This window comes from Malania oleifera, chromosome 6 (assembly GCF_029873635.1).
Source record: "Malania oleifera isolate guangnan ecotype guangnan chromosome 6, ASM2987363v1, whole genome shotgun sequence".
In the NCBI taxonomy this organism is placed as follows: Eukaryota; Viridiplantae; Streptophyta; class Magnoliopsida; order Santalales; family Ximeniaceae; genus Malania; species Malania oleifera.
This window is the reverse complement of record NC_080422.1, coordinates 91,399,093-91,420,135: the sequence shown is the minus strand read 5'-3', so window position 1 is coordinate 91,420,135 and position 21,043 is coordinate 91,399,093. Positions and strand designations below refer to the sequence as shown.

At 34.9% G+C, this 21,043-nt stretch overlaps 2 protein-coding genes across 4 annotated transcripts in view; both read left to right on the top strand.

Moving 5' to 3' along the window:
* Positions 1-15,263, top strand: part of LOC131157832 (protein phosphatase 2C 16-like) — a 53,422-nt gene extending 38,159 nt beyond the window's left edge. Inside the window, exons 2-4 of one of the 3 annotated variants that reach the window (XM_058112232.1) lie at positions 11,711-11,998; positions 12,306-12,411; positions 14,677-15,263. In XM_058112232.1, the coding sequence (XP_057968215.1) occupies positions 11,711-11,998; positions 12,306-12,411; positions 14,677-14,987 (705 nt within the window). In that variant the 3' untranslated portion in view covers positions 14,988-15,263. The remainder of the gene's footprint in view (positions 1-11,710; positions 11,999-12,305; positions 12,412-14,676) is intronic. The other 2 variants (XM_058112233.1, XM_058112234.1) reach the window with 2 other exon arrangements.
* Positions 15,264-17,272: 2,009 nt separating this feature from the next.
* Positions 17,273-20,326, top strand: LOC131157831 (pseudo histidine-containing phosphotransfer protein 5-like). The gene is made up of 6 exons (XM_058112231.1): positions 17,273-17,484; positions 18,385-18,515; positions 18,605-18,673; positions 19,173-19,244; positions 19,790-19,862; positions 20,045-20,326. Exons 1-6 carry the CDS (start codon positions 17,425-17,427, stop codon positions 20,090-20,092), a joined length of 453 nt encoding a protein of 150 aa, XP_057968214.1. The 5' UTR covers positions 17,273-17,424; the 3' UTR covers positions 20,093-20,326.
* The last annotated feature ends 717 nt before the right edge of the window (positions 20,327-21,043 follow it).

The following is a 21,043-nucleotide window of genomic DNA, read 5'->3' as shown; positions in this document are numbered from 1 at the left end:
CTAATGCTCCCCTCTAGGGTATCCATCATTGTATTAATTGATTAAGGATTTTTTTTTGTTGTTAAGATGAACTTCATGAAAATAAATCATACAATAAAGAGAAATTTAGCAAATAATACAAGAAAAGGGAAGTTAGGATACTAAGACAAAGTATGCAATCGCACACTCATAAGAAACATTACTAGTTAAATTTACCTAAAATAAGATGTATTAACAAAGAAATAAAGAGCTATAACTTCTAGAGGAAATAAAATCATATGCAATGCTTACCTAATCCTAAAAAGGCACCAACAACAACAACAATAACAACAACAATAATCCTTAAGTCCCATTAGGTGGGGTCGGTTAAATGAATCCTTTTCCTCCAATTCACTTGATTGAGAGAATTTTCCCTTACTAGATTAAGAGTTATTAAATCCTTCCTCACAACCTCATTCAAAGTTATTTTTGGTCTACATCTATCCTTTTTCATTCTAGAAAAAATAATTAACTCACTCTTCCTCATAGGTGTGCTACTAGGCCTACATTCCAAATGCCCAAACCATCTAAGCTATCTCTCCCTTATCTTATCTTTGACTAGTGCTATGCCTAGTTTATTTTATATATGTTTGTTTCTTAATTTGAGGTAGATTTTAAGGATAATGGAGGGCAGAAAAGAAGTTTGTTGCACCTATTATATGGTTAGTGGCAATAGAATTGATAACGATAACCCAAGGACTAGTGGGAAGGTACCAGAAGACATAGACATTGTAGGATTACCTTTTTGGGAAAAATATGCAATGTGATAAGATGCTTGTTGAGAAGATTGATACTGTAGAAACCTTGAACACTTCTCCTCTGATATAGTCACACTATGCAATTCACTCAAACAAGTGACTACTGAGGGAACCATACTTTTGGGATTTGCAAACTCCATTCCAACACTCACAAACTTAGACCAATGATAACAAGATTAATTGCTGGAACAATTAGAACAACCACAAACAAGGTGACCCACCATGAATAAGTCACAAAAATAAGTCAGCACAAGACTGCCACAGCACCAAAAAACTCAGATACAGCCCCAAGAAACCAACACACAGAAGTGTAACAATTGGAGAGGTGAACCAGTGAAACTACGACGGAAAAATCACCAACAAACTTATAATACATTTCCCCAGCCCCACTAAAAGCAGCTTATGAACACAACCACTGCTCCAAGAACTCACCAATGTCTTTTACTAACACTGAACAACATCTAATGGATTACCATGAGTGCATGGTCAAAACAAAGATCGGAATCTTTGAGCAAGACACATACCCAACAGCTTGATATTTTGGTCTATGGGGAGAAATTAGAACATTGAATAATAACCACAGCATATCCCACTATTTCAGACTCAATATATTCAATAACCACTGACAAATAGCTTCATGAAGCATCAAACAACCAATTTTTGGATGCCGCAAATGAGCAATTAAAAAAGGTGAAATCTTTGGGCAAATATCATCATGAAAAACTCCATTAATATTTTTTCAGAGGGATTCAAGCACTGCTGCATAAACTCAGGCAAAAAACATGCCTGAAAGTGGCTTTATGCACCGGCGTGTGGGATCAGCCCTGGCAGCCTTTGACCGGTGTGTGAGGGCATGTGAGGCACTGCCTGGAGATGGGATTTCAGTGGGGGGCAGATTGGCAGTGTCTGTGGGTACTATGGTGTTGCTTTTGCAAAATCTATAGTAGATTTTGTGTTCTTGAACTGGCAGTGTCGCCCAGCAAATTTCCAGTGACTGCTCTAACTTCTGCAAGCTGCTGGTTCTTTTCTAGGGCTATATTGTTGCTGGAAATTCTTATATGACGGTAGACATGCAGTGATTTTTAGGGTTTAAGGCTTTGGTTTTGATGCTGGTTGTGAAAATTAAGGTTTAGGTTTCATAATCATGCTCTAATACCATGTTGAATAATTGGGTTTAAATGGAAGACCTAACTTCGATGATAGATCTTTCCCTCTATTTATAATGTGTCAAGTACAATACCAATGACCATGATACCCTTACTCAATTTACTAACATAATCTTTGAAATTCAAGAATGACAAAATAAGAAAGAATTTTCCTCTACCAATTCTAAAGAAAAAGAAGAAGAGGAAAAATGTAGAGAAAATATAGAAAAAGAAGAAGTGTTTCTCATGGACAAAATAGTAATCCAAAAGTGCTTTTGCAAAGTTGAAATTAGGATTGGATCTAACTTCTCCAACAAATTTATTGCCTTATTAGACTCAGGAGCAGAATTAAGTTGTATAAGAGAAGGATTAATGTTTGACCAAGTACTTAGAAAAACCACTGAAACATTATATGGAGCAATAAACAAAACACCAAATAAATTACAAAATACCAGTAGCAAGGGTTTGCAATGAAGGAGTATGTTTTAAGACAAGTTTTATTTTGGATAAGACAATATCACATCTTGTTATATTAGGATTACCATTCTCATACCTCCTTAAACCTTTTCAAAATAGCAAAAGAAGGAATTCAAACAAAATTTGGAAACAAAGACATTTTATTCAAATTTGCGCAAACCTCAATACATAAACAAATCAATATTCTCAAAGACCATTCTGTTATTAAAGATAAAGGAAGCCAAATAAGCTTCTTAAAGGACGATGTAGTCTATGAAAGAACTAAACAAAAGCTTATAGACAAAACTTTTCAAAATAAAGTTGAAGGTATTACAACTGAAATGAGTAAAGAAATATGTTTTGACCTCATTAATGCCTTTTGCGAGAGAAAGAAAAACATAATAAATCTACCCTACAAAATAGATTTCTCGAAGAAAAATATCTTGACTAAAGCTAGACCAATACAAATGTCAAAAGAAGTTTTAAACTGCTGTAAAAATGAAATCCAGGATTTTCTGACAAAAAACTCATCAAAAAATCAAAATCTCCATGGAGCTGCTCTGCATTCTATGTACAAACAGCTTCAGAGCTAGAAGAAGGAGCTACTAGATTAGTAATCAACTACAAACCCCTAAATAAGGCCTTGAGATGGATTACATATATGATAGAAGGGGTGCTTTAGGAGAATAATTTGTTATGATAGTTTTGTTTGTAGCAAGGGAATAGTTTGTCATTGCATATTTGTTTTTAGAGTTGCCCTTTGGCTTTGGTTTCTCTATCATTTCCTTCCCTGCAAAAAATCATGGGTAAGAAAATCAAGTTGAGGGTTTATGTTACCTTTCATGTCCTCAATATCAAATTCAAAGATAGATAGCAAGGCTTTCCATCTAGCAAATATTTGTTTTAATGCCAATTTCTTTAGTTCTCTTGTCAAGACATATTTGGATGATTTACAATATACTCTTAAAAGATGTTTTCTTTTTTGGGTGTTTAGTAGGTCATCTTGGAATTTTGTAGTACATAAAACTATTCTGATTATTTCTTTTTTAACTATGGAATATTTTTTCTGAGTCTCATTCCATCCACCAAAATGAAAATGAAACCTTACTATTTTTTCTTTGTTATCAATTGCTTGTTTCAAGATTCCACCATATCCTATGTTAGAGGCATCTGTTTAAACAATTTTAAAGGTTTGTGGACTACAAATTGTCATAAGAGGAAGATTTTTGACATTTCATTTTATTTTGTTGTTTATATTTGTGTGGACTAAGGACCACCATGGAGGGTCCTTTTTTAGTCTGTTATAAAGTGGCTTACATATTTTTATTAAGTCTTTGTATAAGTTTGAGACATAGTTTAAACAACCTAGAAATCTTTGAAGTTGTTTCTTGTCTTTGATTTCATCCGAGAATTTGTTAGCAAATCCAATACTTTTGTTAATACGAATTATTGTCTCATTTTCTATGACGTGGTCAGGGAATCTAATCCAAGTATGGAACAGAACAAGTTTTCTCTTAGACACTACTAGTCCATTTGCCTTGATTATTTTCAAGAAAGTCTTTAAATGTTCAAAATGTTTGTCTAAGTTATCTGAAAAAACTTAAACATAATCAATATAAATGATTATGAAGTCTATATATGGATAAAATATAATAATATATCATTCATCACGTTCTAGAATTCACTTGGTGCATTTTTTAGTTCGAAGGGTTGGACGTTCCACTCATATTATTCGAAATGGGACTGTAAATGCAATCTTATATTTGTCTTCCTCGGCAATCTGAATTTGCTAGAAGACTGATTTTATGCCAAATTTAGAGAAGACTTTTGCATTATGAACCCATTTTAATAAGCCTGATTTTTTGGTATCAGATCCATCTCAAGGCCTTATTTAGGGGTTTATAGTTGAGTACTAATCTAGGAGCTCCTCCTTCTAGGTCTGAAGCATCTGTACATAGAATGTAGAGTAGCTCTATGGAGATTTTGATTTTCTAATGAGTGTTTTTGTCAAGAAGATCTTGGATTTCATTTTTATAGTAGTCTAAAAATTCTTTTGACGTTTGTATTGGTCTGGCTTTAGTCGGGATATTTTCTTTGAGAATTTTTTTTTCGTAGGGTAGATTTATTATGTGTTTCTTTCTCTCCTAAAAGGCATTATGGAGGCTAGAACATATTTCTTTACTCATATGAGTTTTAATAGCTTCAACTTTATTTTGAAAAGTTTTGTCTATAAGCTTTTGTTTAACTATTTCATAGACTACATCATCCTTTATGAAGCTTATTTGGCTTTCTTTATCTTTAATAATAGGATGGTCTTTGAGAATATTGATTTGCTTATGTATTGGGGTGTGGGCAAATTTGAATAAAATGTTTTTGTTTTTGAATTTTGTCTAAATTGCTTCTCGCGCTATATAAAAAGGTGTAAGGAGGCATAAGAATGGTAATCCTAATATAACAGGATGTGATATTATCTTAACCAAAATAAAACTTGTCTTAAAAGATACTCTTTCATTGCAAACCCATGCTACTGGTATTTTGTAATTTATTTGGAGTTTTTGTTTATTTGCCGATCCATATAATGTTTTAGTGGTCTTTCTAAAGTATATGGTTAGGATTAATCCTTCTCTTGTACAATTCAAGCTCTCGAGTCTATTAAGGCAATAAAATTGTTGGAGAAGTTAGATTCAATCCTAATTTTGACTTCGCCGAACCACTTTAGGATTACTATTTTGTCCATGAGATTTACAAAGACTTCTTCTTTTTCTTTTTTTTTTTCTCTACTTTTTTCCTCTTCTTCTTCTTCTTCTTCGGAATCGGTGGAGGAAAATTCTTTCTTATTTTGTCGTTCTTTAATTTCAAAGATTATTTCTTTGAGTCTCTTTATTTCCTGTTTTATATTATTTATTTCATTCTAGAAATCTTAGATAGTGGTTTGTCTAGGTTTGTTTCTAAATTTCCTCATTACTTCTTCTTCAAAACTAGGGACTTTAGAATTGTCTTGCTGATTCATAGTCTCTTGTTCTACCATTTGTATAAGCTTATGAAGATGCTTGTTTTTTTGCATGGGATCATCAATTTGGTCCATCATTTCTAGTATTGTCTCATAATCCTTTTTTTTTCTAGAGTGTTTATTTCTTTTTTACACATACAAAATTCTTTTCCACATTCTTTTTCTTCACAATCTATACCTGAAGTTGTAAGAGATTTTGTGTCTTCTATTAACAAAAGGTTGTCATTTGTGTTAGATTCTAATGATTCTGATTCATCATTTCAAAGTGCCATAATTAGTTTGTCCTTAATTTATTGTTCTATATCAAGAAGATCTATATTTTGTTTTAATTTGCATTTGTTGGCATAATGCCCTTTTTGTCCACAAACATAGCACCTATCCTTTTTCTTGCATTTCTTAGACTTTCTTTCGCAGTTAGTTGGTTCACTTTTCTTGTCCTTTTTCTTATACTTTTTATGTTTTTTTTTTTTTTTTTAGTATTTTCTTTCAAGAAATTTATATTTCTTGGCCATCTTCTTTATTCTTGTTGCAGGTGTCCTAAGTTTTTTGAACTTGAATTGTTCACACCAATTTCCTAATTCCTTTTTAGTAGTCATTTTTTCGTCTTGGCCATTGATCTTTTAATCTCAGTTCATTGCAAAGTTTTAATCTTGTCATATTTATAGCATGTATTATTTCTCTATATGTTTGTTCTTCCAAATCTAGTTGTATATATCTATTTCCATTGATTACTTTATAATCTTTTATTTTATTTCTTACTTTGGTCGCAACAAGGGTTGGTAATCCTGAAATAAATTTGTCTTTCCAATATGAGACTCTACAATCTGTTTGTTGCACTAGCTTAGTTAAGAACATATCTTTATGCCATTTAAAGTCCCATAGTTTTCTTTTCTTAAGAGTTTTTAGAATTTCATATTTTCTTTTACTTAAGAAGGTAGGATTTCCTACAAAATGTTGTATTATTGTCGTACATAAAGTAGTTACTCCTTCATGTATCATGTTTCCACTTTTTGTCTTTAGTGGTTCACCATCTTCTCCTTTTTTTACCAGTAGTAATAATAATAAGAATGACAACAACAACAACAACAACAAGAGAATAGAGAGAGTTGAAAAAAAAAAGGGAGAATAGAGAGTGTTACAATGTGAGGACAAGATGTCTTCATATCCATAAAGGAAAAGGAAAACAAAATAAAGACAAAGCCCCCCCCCCCCCCTCCCAACCAAAAAAAAAAAAAAACACATTTTTCCTGTATATATGCATATTCTCCTTTGAGTGTCCTGCATGTTTAGGGAAGTATATAAAGATGTCTTTTCTGCAAGAGTCGAGTCTTATGGTAAATCATTGTTTTCCCATTCATTCAAATGTTTGGGATTCGTATGGAGTCCAAAACTTTTTTTAAAAAAAGAAAAAAAACACACCTTTCTTATATGTATGTGACTCGTTCTGAGTTGTGCTTCTAAGTGCAGAAGTGTCAAGTTGTATCAAGGATGAGTCCAGGATCGTATTCCACAGGGACCACTGAGTATCAAAGTATTTATGCAAGTTTAGTGAAATCCTGTTGCTGAAAAATGGGGTTTGAAAATCTTTTTGGTCTTTTATGATTTTGAAAACAGTAAACAAAGTGAGAGAAACTTGAGTAAACTATCAAAATGAAACTGAAATTTTATCAATTTTCCAAAAATGTAAATCTAATAACACAACCAAAACTAAACAGATTAACTGAAACAATTTTACCAAACACTCAGGTTACGGGTTCTACGTCTGTTTGCTTCCACCATTTACTAATTTCCTAGGCCTTACTCTTCTTCTTATTAATCCAATCAAGGCATTAATAAGATGAAATTTTATTACTAAAGTATGAGTAAATTGGCCACATCCAAACGGAAGAAAATAAAAACTCTCATCAAGCATCAACCGAATTTTATGTAAAAATTAGTTGATTAAAATCCTAAATTAAATCAAGGTTTTGATGTGCCTATCGTTAACAACAAAACAAGAAATAAGAGCCAGCGATTTATCAACGATGCCTTCAATATTCGGTTTTAACCAAATAAAAGTTTAACAATAATTTCTTAGGAGAACTAATAAACCATGGAAAACAAACGACATTGACCCACAACCCGAGTTACCAAACTTAGCCACTCATGCTTACAATACACAATTTCCGGGTCAAATTAATTCCACGGTGGCTCACTGCATCAATAAAACGAAAAACCATAAGAAAAATACAAACTTTGATAAAACCGAACCTAATCTAAATTGAGTTTCAACAAAAAAATAAAAATAAATCTTGAACAAAAAAACACAACTAATTTAATTTTCCAAAGGCAAAAACAACTTAACAATTATTTAAAATCTAAAATGAACCTTAATACTAATTTAACCATGTCCAACTTTCAATACAAAAAAGTAAATAAATAAATAAAAGAAAGAGTTAGAAAAAAAGAGAGAGAGATAGAGAGAGCCATGGGAGTTGCAGTTGGAGTGGTGCTCGGCTAGCCTGGCTGTGCTATGGAGGAGCTTCTGGGGTCTTCAAAGCTCTACTGCTGCTGCTGGTATTGCTGCTGCTGGTGTTTTGCAGAGGATGAGGCAGTGTTGTGGTTGGAGCAGAGAATAGAGAAAAGAGAAAAAAAAGAGCGAGAACAGAAGGGTAGGAAGAAAACCAAGAAGAAGGAAAAGATAAAGAGAAAGGGAATTGGAAGAAGGGAGAAGAGGAGGAAAGCCCTCGGGCTGCCTAGGAAAGAAGGGGGAGAAGAAGAAGAATTTAAAAGAGATTGGGGGAAGCCCTAGACCCGGTTTAGCCAACCCGACTCAACAACTTGACCCGACCTGGCCTGCATGGCCGGGTCACATATTTGCTCTCTGTTCACCGCAAAATTTGACCCTTCTGAAGCTAGTTTCTCACAAAACTCAAAACACGAAAGTTGTAGATAATCCTTTCCTCTTTCTCCAGAAATTTGAATCGCCTCGATCAGAGTTTGGACGGAAAAGTTATGCACGAAATACGAACAGGTGTCGGTTTTGGTTCGCGGGACTTTTCCTGCGACAAAAAATTATCAAAAACTCGTAAATTGCACAATAAAACTCAAGAATGATAATATCGGCACTTTATTAAAATATTGGACAAATTTGGACATTTAATTAAAAATATACGCCGTAAAGACCGGGTTAAAGTGCCCAATTACGCAGTTTGCACGCGTAATCAGTATGCATATTCTCCTTTGAGGTTTCTGCATGGTTAGGGAAGTATATAAAGATGTCTTTTTTGCGAGAGTCATGTCGTATGGTAAATCATTGTTTTTTCATTCATTCAAATATTTGGGATTCGTATAGAGTCAAAAACTTGATTAGTCATCAATATTTTGTGTCCATTGTGGATGATTTTTCGTGTATGACCTTGATCTATCCGTTGAAAAGATCAGTTTGAATTTCTTAACGGGTTTACTCAATTACCTAAAAATAAAATTCTGTTTGGAATTGGTATTCAATATTTTTTTTTTCAACGTGATAGTACACTTGAAACATTAGTTTAAGTCTTTTTGCTTGGCCAAAGGGATTATTCATTAAACGTCATATGTACATACCTTTCTGCAAAATGGAATAGCTGAACTGAAAAATAGACATTTACTTGATAAATGATATGGCATGGTCTTTGCCCTTTCATATGCATGTTCCTTAAACCTTTTAGACTAATTTTTCCCTAACACTATGCACTGTGGTGTTCTAGGGGTATGAAGTTTCTTTTGTTTACTCATAAACATCAATGTTCTCTATTGTGTGTCATTCCTTTGGGTGCACATGCTTTGTTTATATTCCACATATTGTCAAAATTAGTTCCTTGAGCTGTTAAATGTGTCCTTGTTGGTACTCTAGTACTTGGAAAGGGTGTAGATGTTATGATAATATGTTAGTATAGATGTTACTATCTTTGCCTTATTTCTGTAGTACTGGTTAGTCCTTGGATGAATCTATTTTGAGTCTCTCAGTGATTCTAGCTTTCCTCTTGCATATGTACATGGAAGATGGCAGAGCCACAGATCTGTGGTGATAGATATGTGCATCCAGCAACTTGCAGTGTCGCAACTATTGCAGGCAAGGATTTGACTACCATGGTGCTCTGGTTGTTACCTGGAATTGAATGGAAAGGAAATTTTGGTGGATGATTTAGGAGTTGTTCAAAAAGGAAGATGGTTGGGCTTCTCTCTTGATGATGAAGATGATGGTGATGTGGTGTTACTTCTGACCCAGCAGCAGCAACAATATGTTTTTTTTTTTGTTGCGTTTATTTCTCCCGAATTTGCTATTGCTCTTCTCCTTGGTTATGGTAGTGGCTGACAAAAACAAAGTCACTTCCCCCCCCCCCACCCCAATTGTTACTGGGGGTGACGAAGTAAATAGAAGGAAAAAAATGTTGGGGTAGGATTTGGAGCCATCTATAGTGGTTGCGTTTCTGATGAACAAGAGGCTAGGGTTTGGGCTATGGCCAGTAAGACTGGACTCATGGTTGTGTGATGGCTAGGCTGGTTGTAATGGATGATAATTTGATGATGGTAATGAAGGAGGATTAAGATGAAGCTGTGATATACCAAATTGATGCACAACCAATTGGCAACGCAGAAATAGCAAGAAAATGGAGAAAACCAAAAGAAGGTAACAGAAAGTGAATGGGGAAAAGCAAAAGGGAAAATCAAAGGAACACTAAATTTAGGGCTTAATTCTCAATATTCAGGTCTACCTCCTTAGTTGCACTTAACCGAGCCTTTTTATATTGCCTTTTCTCCTAAATTTAAAAAGGAAAAATATTGGAAAATGTTTGCAAATCCCTAAATTTAGGGCTTAATTCTCAATATTCAGTTCTGCTTCCCAAGCTGTGCGTGAACTGAGCCTCTATATAGGCTTTTCTCCTAAAATTAAATAAGGAAAAATAGTTTGTAGATAGTAGCAAATGCCTAAATAAAGGAAACATAATTCGGGAAGTGTTAGCAGATCCCTGATTAATGAAACACAAATGCAAATCCGTAAATGCTGGAAAGTGCATAAATAAGTCCAGTTATCCTAATTATGCCTTCACATATGGTGAACAGGAAGGTCTTCAAGTGCCTTAGTCTTGCTCATAGTAATAGGTGATCTTTTGACGTTTCCCATCAAGGTGGTTGCCTATGTTTATTAGGGTGTTATTTAGGGACAAGTAAAGCCAAGCCACAAGTTGCAATAAGCAGTTTATTGCCTTACATTTCTTGTGGTGTGATTATTGTCAAGCATAAAATCATAAATATGTAAACTCGTGTACTGAAAGAACTCCCTTGATCAATAAGAGTTAACATGAATTACTTGCTATTATCCTGGAGATTAGTTGCTACGGTCTCCTTGAAATTTAAAATGTCGATTATTAAAGGTAGGGTAGCTCCATCAGGTCTCCTGGTAATCCAGCATGACACTTTTTAATTTGACACAGATGGATGCATAAAAAAAATATTATATTTTTCATGCTTGTGATCATCATTAAACTTCATTGGTACTTCGCTTGGTAATGTTTGTGGGTAACTGCACATAATTTTTGTCCAGTCAAATTGATTTGTTGATTCTTTGTCGGGGACTTATTCTGTGTTTTCCTTTTCAAGAAGGGAAATGGAGAACAATTATTTCTCGAAAGAGAGTTTTTGAACTTTTCTTGTTATTATTTTTTTCTTTTTTATTGGAAAGGTAATAATACAGACACATGGGAAGTGGGATCTAGACTGGTAGAATCAGGGTAGATGGAAGAGCAATGAACTTTTCTTGCTAAAAAAGAATGCACTCTCTTGTCCAAAGGGAAATGGAAGTAAAACATTCGAATGGGGAAATGGTGTGAAAACTAATTCACAAAATACAATCACAGGGATCAAACTTCTTCCATTTCTGTCTTATAAACTTTTTTCTTAAGAGTAGTAATATTCCACATATACACACTGGTGCAAAATAATATGTGGAAATGAAGATCAATATCTAATTATCGAAGCTAAACTAAATCCTTACCAGATTTACTGTTCAACATCATAAGCATTTGTCTGTCTAGTAAGATCTTTTTTCATCTTATGCATTGGATTACTGGAATCATGATTAGGTTTCAGTATAAACATCTTACTGCAACCATTTTATGCCGTTTTTGAACTATATAATGCACTTCAGTTAATGCTACTATGTTGCTTACCCATTTTTCATATTTGTTCATTGAATAAGGAAAAGGGCAGAGTAACATTAAACATGCCCATATATACAAATTTTCCACATTTAGAATATATGAAGTCTGACAAAATCCACTTTACTTTGGGGTAATCTATAGGTGGCTCAATTTTGTGCTGAGCGGATGCATAATGTGGTACAGGAAGAGTGGGATAGGGAAACAATTGATGGATATGAATGGCGGAAGCGGTGGGAATTGGCATTCTCTACAAGTTTTGATAGGGTCGATAATGAGGTTTCGATGCAGTCAGTAGCACCAGAAATGGTTGGATCAACTGCTGCTGTGGTAGTTCTTTCTGGTTGCCAAATAATTACATCCAATTGTGGTGACTCAAGGGCAATACTTTGCCGAGGGACTCAAACAATTCCCTTAACCATTGATCAGAAGGTCATATTAGAAACTCTCTCATGTTCTGTTTTCGCAGTTTTGTGTTGACTTGGTCATTCTAATATGATTTTGTTATTATGCTATTGTGTGTAAATGCATGTGCACTCATATCCTTGCATACAGTTTTCTGTATGTAATGAAGTCACTCACTTGGCAAACAATGAAGGCGGTTAAAATGGAGGCAATTGCCTGCAAAAATTTACATACTAGGTTCACTGTCTGTATGATTTGTAATGACATCTTGGATATAAAAAATCATTACTTCATCAAGAATGTTTTAAGGACATTGTTGTTGTTGCTTCTACAGCCTGATAGAGAAGACGAACTCATGAGAATTGAAGGAGAGGGTGGGAAAGTCATAAACTGGAATGGTGCTAGGGTGTTTGGAGTTCTTGCCATGTCCAGAGCCATAGGTTTTGTTCTCTCTGTAATTCTTAATTTCATTTTGAATATATTGTGTATCAATTGTCAACAGCTTGTTTACCATTGTTTCATTGATTGAAGCATCTCATTAAATATGCCTTGTCAAAATCATTTTGCAGATCTTAGTTGGCTTCTCTTTCTTTGTTGAATTACTTTCCTGGAAGAGTTGGGTATTTACATTTTTTGCAGCTCTTTTATGTTAGATTAAGACTTACCTAAAAGCTTAAGCTGTTAGGTTGTGGGCCAACAATGTATATCAAGCTTTAACACTCCCCCGCACGTGCAGCCCAATAACACGTGGAGAAATAAACACAATAATAACATCATTGCAGGGAATACAATAGTTTTTTAAATACCGCACGATATATGTGAGCAACAAGACTAGAACCCAGGATCTCCTGGTCACCAGCTCTGATACCATGTCACTTTACCTAAAAGTTTAAGCTGTTATGTTGTAAGCCAGCAATGTATATCAAGCTTTAACAAAGACCAAAAAAAAAAAAAAAAAATCGATGATGTTGTCCTTTTACAAGGCCTTAGGCATAGTTAGATGATGCAGATCACTGCTACTGTGCCTCGTCTCGTCGATGTTTTGAGTCATTACTTGTTAACAGACTGAACTAACACATTATTAGCTGGTGAAATGAGAGAAATTACAGACAGAAAACTTTGATGTTTTCATGTACTGGAGAGTATGTGGTCACTTGGGGAAGAAAGAATCTGGAATATTTTTTGAACACGCAAACATGCATTTAAGAAATTTACCAAATTTCTTAGACTTTAGATTAAGTTCAAAGCAATCACTTTTGACTTCAAATAACCTGTAATACGTTGGTCTTCAAATTCACGAGTTTCTACTTTTGACTTCTTTTTATTTTGTTATAAAAAATATTGGTGGCTTTGCAGCAGATAGATTGGCATCCGATGCATGACAGGTTTTGGCGTCGGTGGTGATATCTCATTAATTACACACGTCATAATTTCAACGTCTTAACTTTTGAGACAACTTCTGAATTTATGGGATAAATTTTGGACTGTTTTGGTAGTCTCTTTTTTTCTTCTAAGCATGATTATCGGATTTGTTTGCTGCTGGCAGATTTATGTTGTCCATTTGTTCAGCATTCTGTTCTTTTCTTCTAAAATTCTTAGGTTTATATTGTTTCATATTGATCTGATAAAGTTCTGTTACATTACCTAGAAATGTCATCCATGAAGATAGCCTAAACAATATAGATGGAAGCTCTAATATCTGAGGGAAACTTGGATTCATTGAACTATTCAAAAGTTCTCACTCTCGGGTTTGAAGGATTATAATGTAACCGACTTTTAATGATATAATGGCTCTCGAATGTCGATGTTGTTTGTCTAAGCAATATGTGTTTCATTTAGAGGAAAAGAAACTCGGGCTTTTTCTTTGAGACAGTAATCATATGCTGGCTGAACATTCTCCAGCTTAACCACTGTTACGTTGGTTAATTTCAATATTATGTCCAATTGTCCATCTTTCTTAAACTTTTTCTCCCAGTAACTCTGTTGCAGTTGTTAAGAATGGAGAAGAAATTTTCTCTATTGATTTTCACTCAATACAAGGATTACAAGGGTATATATACATAAGAGAAATGGAAAAAAGGGAATGTCTTCCCATGAAGGAAACAGAATGGATTAGAATTGATGCTGGTGAATCATTACCATCTTTGGACTAGCAAAGAAATATATGCATGCATCTATTTTCATTAAGCATAAAAAAAATGGTTAGTTCTTTCAAGCATTTTTTTTAGTTCTTTCAAGCATTTCTTTGGTGATTGTCTTGTTTCACAGAATCACATGAATATTGATACAATCTTGTAGGCAATCATTTGAAAGATTTATAGAATGGAAATGTTTTCTTCAGAGATAAGTTTGCAATTTTTATTCATGAAATTTAGTGCCTATCGCAAGAATCATTTTATTTTATTTTGGGTCTTTTACTATGCTGAACTGAACATTATGAGGAAACAAGCCATATCTACAAATGCTGGAAAGGTAATTTGCAAACCCACCCGCCCCCCACTCACAACAAATGTTGATAGTTTTAGAATAAGTGAACGCAATAAAGAAATAACATGTTCTGGTAAATTGGAAAGGGTAATTTCTGACAGCCATCCTAATTTCAAGAAATGTTGATTAATAGTTTGTCTATTTACCTGTTTTGTTTTCATGGTTCTTACATGCATGATTTAAAATTGTACTTATAGCGTAATAGTTCTGTTCTTCAGGTGATCGGTATTTGAGGCCATGGATTATTCCTGTGCCAGAGATAACTTTCACAACAAGGAGTGGCGAGGATGAGTGCTTGATATTGGCTAGTGATGGGCTCTGGGATGTTATGACAAATGATGAGGTTGGGGAGTTTGCTTGCCGTATGCTAAGACGGCGGCGGAGGTCCTCGATGGTTGATGAGATTTCTCCAGCGCAAGCCGTTGCTGATAATCTCACTGAAATAGCATTTGCAAGAAACAGTTCTGACAATATTTCTATAATTGTTGTTGATCTGAAATCAAGAAAGCGGCATCAGCATAGGCAGTGACACTGAGAGGAATAACTCTCCCCCTTTCCTTCCAGAAATCCAATTTTATCTCCCCTTCTGAAGTTTATGGACAATGAAGTCTGAACAATCAATCTAGGAATGGTCCAACAATTGTATCATATGATCCAATCCAGTCGATGGTGGTAAACTTCAGCTGCTATCCCGAACATGTACAAAGCCAACTGGTTATAGATTGCTGCTTTGTAACAAGCGGAATCAGTTTCTTATGGTAAAACACTGGCCCAATCTTTAATTTTAATTTGTTTGATCAAGAAATTTTTTTTTTTTAGTTTTTATGAAAATGAGGGAAGACAGTACGAAAGTAATGTGGAAACTCGACTAATTTACCAAATTTCCCTTCTACCTTTACAACTTCTCATTCCTTTTTCTTCAAATACATTGATAAAAGGAAAAAAAATGACAAATTAAGTTAGGTTTATGCCTCTGAAATTTTCTAGCTTTCTATAAGATTTTGCTTTCATTGGTTATGTTTCAAACTAATAGAGAAGGAAGGACTATATGGGAACTATAATACGTCGCAGTTTTTTTGTCCGACTTTCCACTAGTTCTGTGAAAGGTATTTCTGGTTGTGGTGCGCTAGTGCAGCATGCTGGCCTTGCTGGCTTTTAGTCTCTTCTTGTATTGATGGAACACTTGTGTGAAGCAACGGTATGGGAACATGGATTTTGTTTCTCGGTAATTTCACAGAAGCTTGTCAGTGGGAGTCGAAGATGCAAAATTCGTGTGAAGAAATGTCCTGTGCGAGTCTTCTTCCATGATATTCCCTGCTTTCTGCAGCAGTATGTAGATCATTTGTTGTCAATTATGTACTGTCGTTAGCATTTTCTTTTGCTTACCCTTTTAAGACACGAGAGAAGTGTGTAAGGAAAGCTCTGTAATAGTTACCTTTTTATTAGAGTGAAATTCTTTCAGTATCCTCTGTTGACTTTAAATCCATGACTTGTTATCCTTTCAGCTCGGTTCTTATCTTAAGTTTAAATCCATCGCTTAAAATTGCACTTAAGCCCCAATTTGTTCCCCCCCTCACCCTTAAAAAGAGAGAGAGAGAGGAAGAAAAGAAGGGCCAAAATGACTTGGAGCTTTTATTTGGATATGCCACTCAAGCTAGAACATGGACAATGCCATTGAACTTGACCAATTAAATGAATTGGGAGCTGCCAAATAATGCTTCATGAAACAGTATTGGCCCTCATTTTCTATAATGGTCTTCCTTGTGTAGATGCTCCAGCCCAGAGAATGAGAAGTTTGTTTCAATTACTACGTGAAAAAAAAATAAATAAAATGAAAATGAAGCTCTCAGAGATTACAGCACTGAAATTTTAACCATTCCCCCCCCATGCCCCTTTTCTTTGCTGATCAAGTTCTTCCCTTTCTTCTCAAAAAGAATTTGCAATGCAGCTGTAGTGAACCATTTTCATGTTTTTTCTGACACGCTTATTGTTTTGTTCTATGCTCTAAAGGCTGTGTAAGCAAAAATAATTATAATAAAAAATAAAGCCCTCGGAGATTATAGCACTGAATTCCCCCATGCCCCTTTTCTTTGGTCACCAAATTCTTCCCCTTTTGCTCAAAAAGAGTTTGCAATGCAGCTGTAGTAACAGCTATTTTCATGTTTTTCTGACACGATTATCGTTTTGTTCTATGCTCTAAAAGCTGCATAAGCAGAAATAATTATAACTTGATGCACATAAAAATACCATGAAAATTACCTCTTAAAAAAAAAAACTAACATGGAAATTACAATTCGACCATCATCAGTGTTTTAAATTTTACTATTGCTACTACGACTATAATTGCTGCTGCTGCTGCTTTTATTAACTTGCCAAAGTTTCCTAGAATCCTCAGAAGTGTGCATTAAATGCTGAAATTATTCTAAAATTAATGTATGTTAAAACAGAGTGAGTTTCCATATCTCCAAGCATTTACTGCATGATCTGTGGGAAATTTGTGAAGATTTGAAAAATTTTCTTAAAGTTTTTCAAAATGCAAGTACATTTCTTGGGTAGATATGCTCTAATGCCAGGACAATTAAACTTACAGATTGTTATTGCTGATGCGGTAGCAGCCAACTGTACCAAAATGCTTTCTAGCCGATTCGACTGCATTTTGCATGTCCTAAACTTGTTCACTCAATCCTGACTGCACCACATGCAGCCATTCTTATGGCATCCACGTGGACAAAAAATCGTGGAGTTTTAGCGCCCAAACAGAAAGATCATTTCTTGTGTTTGGATGTTATGATCTCTATTGCTTAGATCCAAATAGTGCATGCTTATGCACGTGTTCCCTCTCGACTAATTTTCCCAATTATATATACCTTAACCTTCCTTTACATTGCTGTTGTATCTGCACTACTGCTCAATCCTTAAAGTTCTTAATCTAGCTGTCTATCAGTGGCTCTTAGAACTATCCAAGGATGGAGAACAATCCCTTGCGCCAACAGGTTGCCAGAATAAGGCAATCGCTCTTCGATGAGGTTTCCTCTTCTTCTTTTAGTGCATATGTTCTTTATGTTCATTCTTATAAATATATATCTTTTAACCTTCCTAATGAGGAAAAATATAGTGCTCGTAGTTTTTTTTTTTTTTCTTCTGGGAGACACCCATGCTTAAAAGTGAAGGGTTGCTTTCTTCCTTTAGAAAATCCTCAGCTTCTGAAGAGAGGGACCATTTCAATAAAAGTTTTTATATGCATATCCTTAGCTCATGTATGATTATCTCAGGAATTGTGGAAGATTGAGTCCATTAGTGTTCACTGATCTTGTTGATGCCAAATCAATTGGTTCAGAATCTGCTAACATTGATCGCATATATAGCATACTTATTGCCATTGAAGCATACAGCAAAGATCCCAAAATGAATAGGAATTCCAATTTAACAGCAGGGTTCCTGATGGAAATAGTATTTTAATTTATGGCAAGATGCCTCCAGATATGTTTTAATGTGCATATGCCTCTTGCCTTTATAATATACACACACACACACACACACACACGATCCATGAATGCATGCACACGCATCGCATGTCTTTACTAGGAATATTTAATATGTACTTGCATATAAATAGATAGATAGATAGATATGGTAGCATCTGATATGTTCGTCGCATGCTCCACTGTCTCCAAGAAATGAAAATTTGGATTTAAGACAGTGGTTTTAATGCTTTCTTTTCTGTTAAGCCTTTATGCACATTCTTACAGCTTAAAATTTATGTGATCAGTTGTTTACATTTACGAATAATTAGCTTCTTCATCTTCTTCTTTCTCTCTTTCTTTCTTTCTTTTAAAGATTTGCAATAACCCATCTGTAAGTGACTGAAGATTTGTTACTAAATAGTATTAGCAGCTAAAACTGAGATATTTAATTGGCTAATGCAGGGGCTTGTGGACAAGCAATTTGTTCAGCTGGAGCAACTGGAGGACAGTAACAACCCCAACTTTGTTGAAGAGATTGTTACTATGTTTTTCCGGGACTCCACCAAGCTGTTTGCTACTGTGGATGAGGCACTGTAAGCAGTGTATACTAAAATTTGTTCTATTCATTTAAATTTTTTTTCTTGGCTTTATTTTGGGTATAATACAAATTTCTTTTACACAGAAGCAAAACTCCCCTTGATATCAGAAAGCTGGAGAGGTTTGTTCATCAGTTCAAAGGGAGCAGTGCCAGGTAAGGGGTAAAATCCCCACCAAAAGCACCATGGACTATTGATTTTTAATCTGTTCTGCCCGGAATTTTCATATATAATGTCAACCTTCCATTTTTCACAAGTCAACAACAAAAATCTTCCCTTCTTTTTGGCAATGCAACAATGGAATTCTCTTTAAACAACAACAACATTAAGCCTATAGTCCCACTAGGTTGGGAATCCTTTTCTGCCAATTCAGACAGCTTAAGAGTTATTAAGTCCTTCCTCACTATGGAACTCTCCTCATATTTTTCTTAAGTTTCCTTTTAATGTATATACTAACCAATCACAGCCCTCAGATTATTTTAGGCTGTGAAAGACCAGTATACAAAAACCAGGATGCGGAACATGCATACCATAATTGTGAAAAAAAAGACAGCTGGAAGATCTTTCACAGTCCTTAATCTTGTTTGCACAAATATTTTTCACTTGCTAAAATGACAATGAAAACAGAGAATTATTGTTATTAATTTGCTGCAGTATTGGAGCCTGCAAGCTGAGGATGGAGTGTGATGAGCTTAGGGAGTATTGCAAGCAACGAAATGTTGAAGGGTGAGATTTATATTAATCACTATTAAAATTTTGCCCAAACACATGCTTGAGTTCTATATTTATTTATATAAATTATGTTAGATATGCTTAGATATATTAGATGTTACATTGGGTCTTTCCAAATTAAGAGTAAAAAAAAAAAAGATTTACGGATTAAAACAGAGGGACACAATGAATGGTGAGGATTATAACAAATGCAGTTTAATGACAAGGCAGTCTTATTACTATATATTTAAAGCCTTATCATTGGAGAGGGCATTAGAATTTCTGAAACCAGTAAAATAAAGCATTAACTTTATGTGGTTAATTAGGATCAGTGCAATTAACCATTGCTTTTCATAGAAGGTTTCCCCCACATTTCTCTCTCTTTGTGTAGCTAATTAGAACCTTTTTGTTACTACACATTAAACCATGTACTCATATTCTCTCTCTCTCTCTCTCTCTTTGGTGGGCCCTGCTGCCTTATGGGTTAATTCTAGGGTTTTGTGGCAATAACTTTGACTTGGGTATATATGCTATAAATGTATTTATATACATGTGAGCAGATGCAAGGCAAGTTTTGAGAGAATGAAGGGACACCATGAAGCTTTGAGGAACAAGCTTGAGGCCTATTTTCAGGCATCTCCCTCTCTCTCTCTCTCTCTCTCTCTCTCTCTCTCTCTCTCTCTCTCTCTCTCTCTCTCTCTCAAAAGATGCATAGACATAGAACCATTTTCCCTGCTTAAATAATGCACAATGATGATAAATGGAGTTTGGGTTATGATTGATATGATTAAATTGATGTCGTTTTGGTGATGCAGATGGCAAGACAAGCTGGTCCTTCTGAGACAGCTCAGAGGCCTGAGTAGATTTTGAATTCTACGTACCTAGCCAATGTGCTGCAGCTTGTGTTCTTCCTGTGGTGGATGTGCCTGCCTGCAGTGCCTCCCGCTTACCTGCAATTTTCACTTCCTGCATGAGATGAGCCGCTCCTTTTTTTTTTTTGGTCTTGTGTGTGTGTAAAGTAGCTAAGCTAGGTAGCTAGCCTCCCAATGTGCACTGTCACATGTCAATAAAGTAATGTTCCCCCTAGCTTTCCTCAATATATGCATATATGTGTTAATTATAATTAGTTGCTGCTTAAACATGAGATCCACACTAATTAAGCCTCCTCGTTTGTTGGATGCACGGGTCGAACCGATTTGTGAATCTGGTGGTCGAACCCACAACAATGGAAAGAGAAAGAGTTGATTCAAAAAGACGTTACTACACGGGTCGGAATTATAAATTCTCCGATTTTCATCCATTAAAAATATTTAAATATCTGAAAAGTCTGTTTTTGGATTGCCAAGTCGAATATAATTGGTTACTTAGTTTGATTATGAGTGATTAAATGGAGGACTATCCCTAAGGAGAGAGAGAGAGAGAGAGAGAGAGAGAGAGAGAGAGAGAGAGAGAGAGAGAGAGAGAGAGAGAGAGAGAATGGATTCTAGTGAAAATCTAGCATCAACTAACATAGAAGTTTCAGTGAGTCGAGCCGTACTTGCTAGAAAACCTAGCATAGAAGTTTAATAGTGAATCAATTCATGCATAATAAAAAATCTAACGTCAACTAACATAGAAGTTTAACAGTGAGTCGGTTCATACTAGGTAGAAAATTTACATCAACTAACATAGAAGTTTCATAGTAGGTTCGACAATACTTGTGACAACCCAATTTTTTACCATTTTTTTCTATACAATAATAAACAATAATATTCCATCATTTACCACATATACCTGATACCATATATCAACATGACCCGACCTGAAATTGGGTA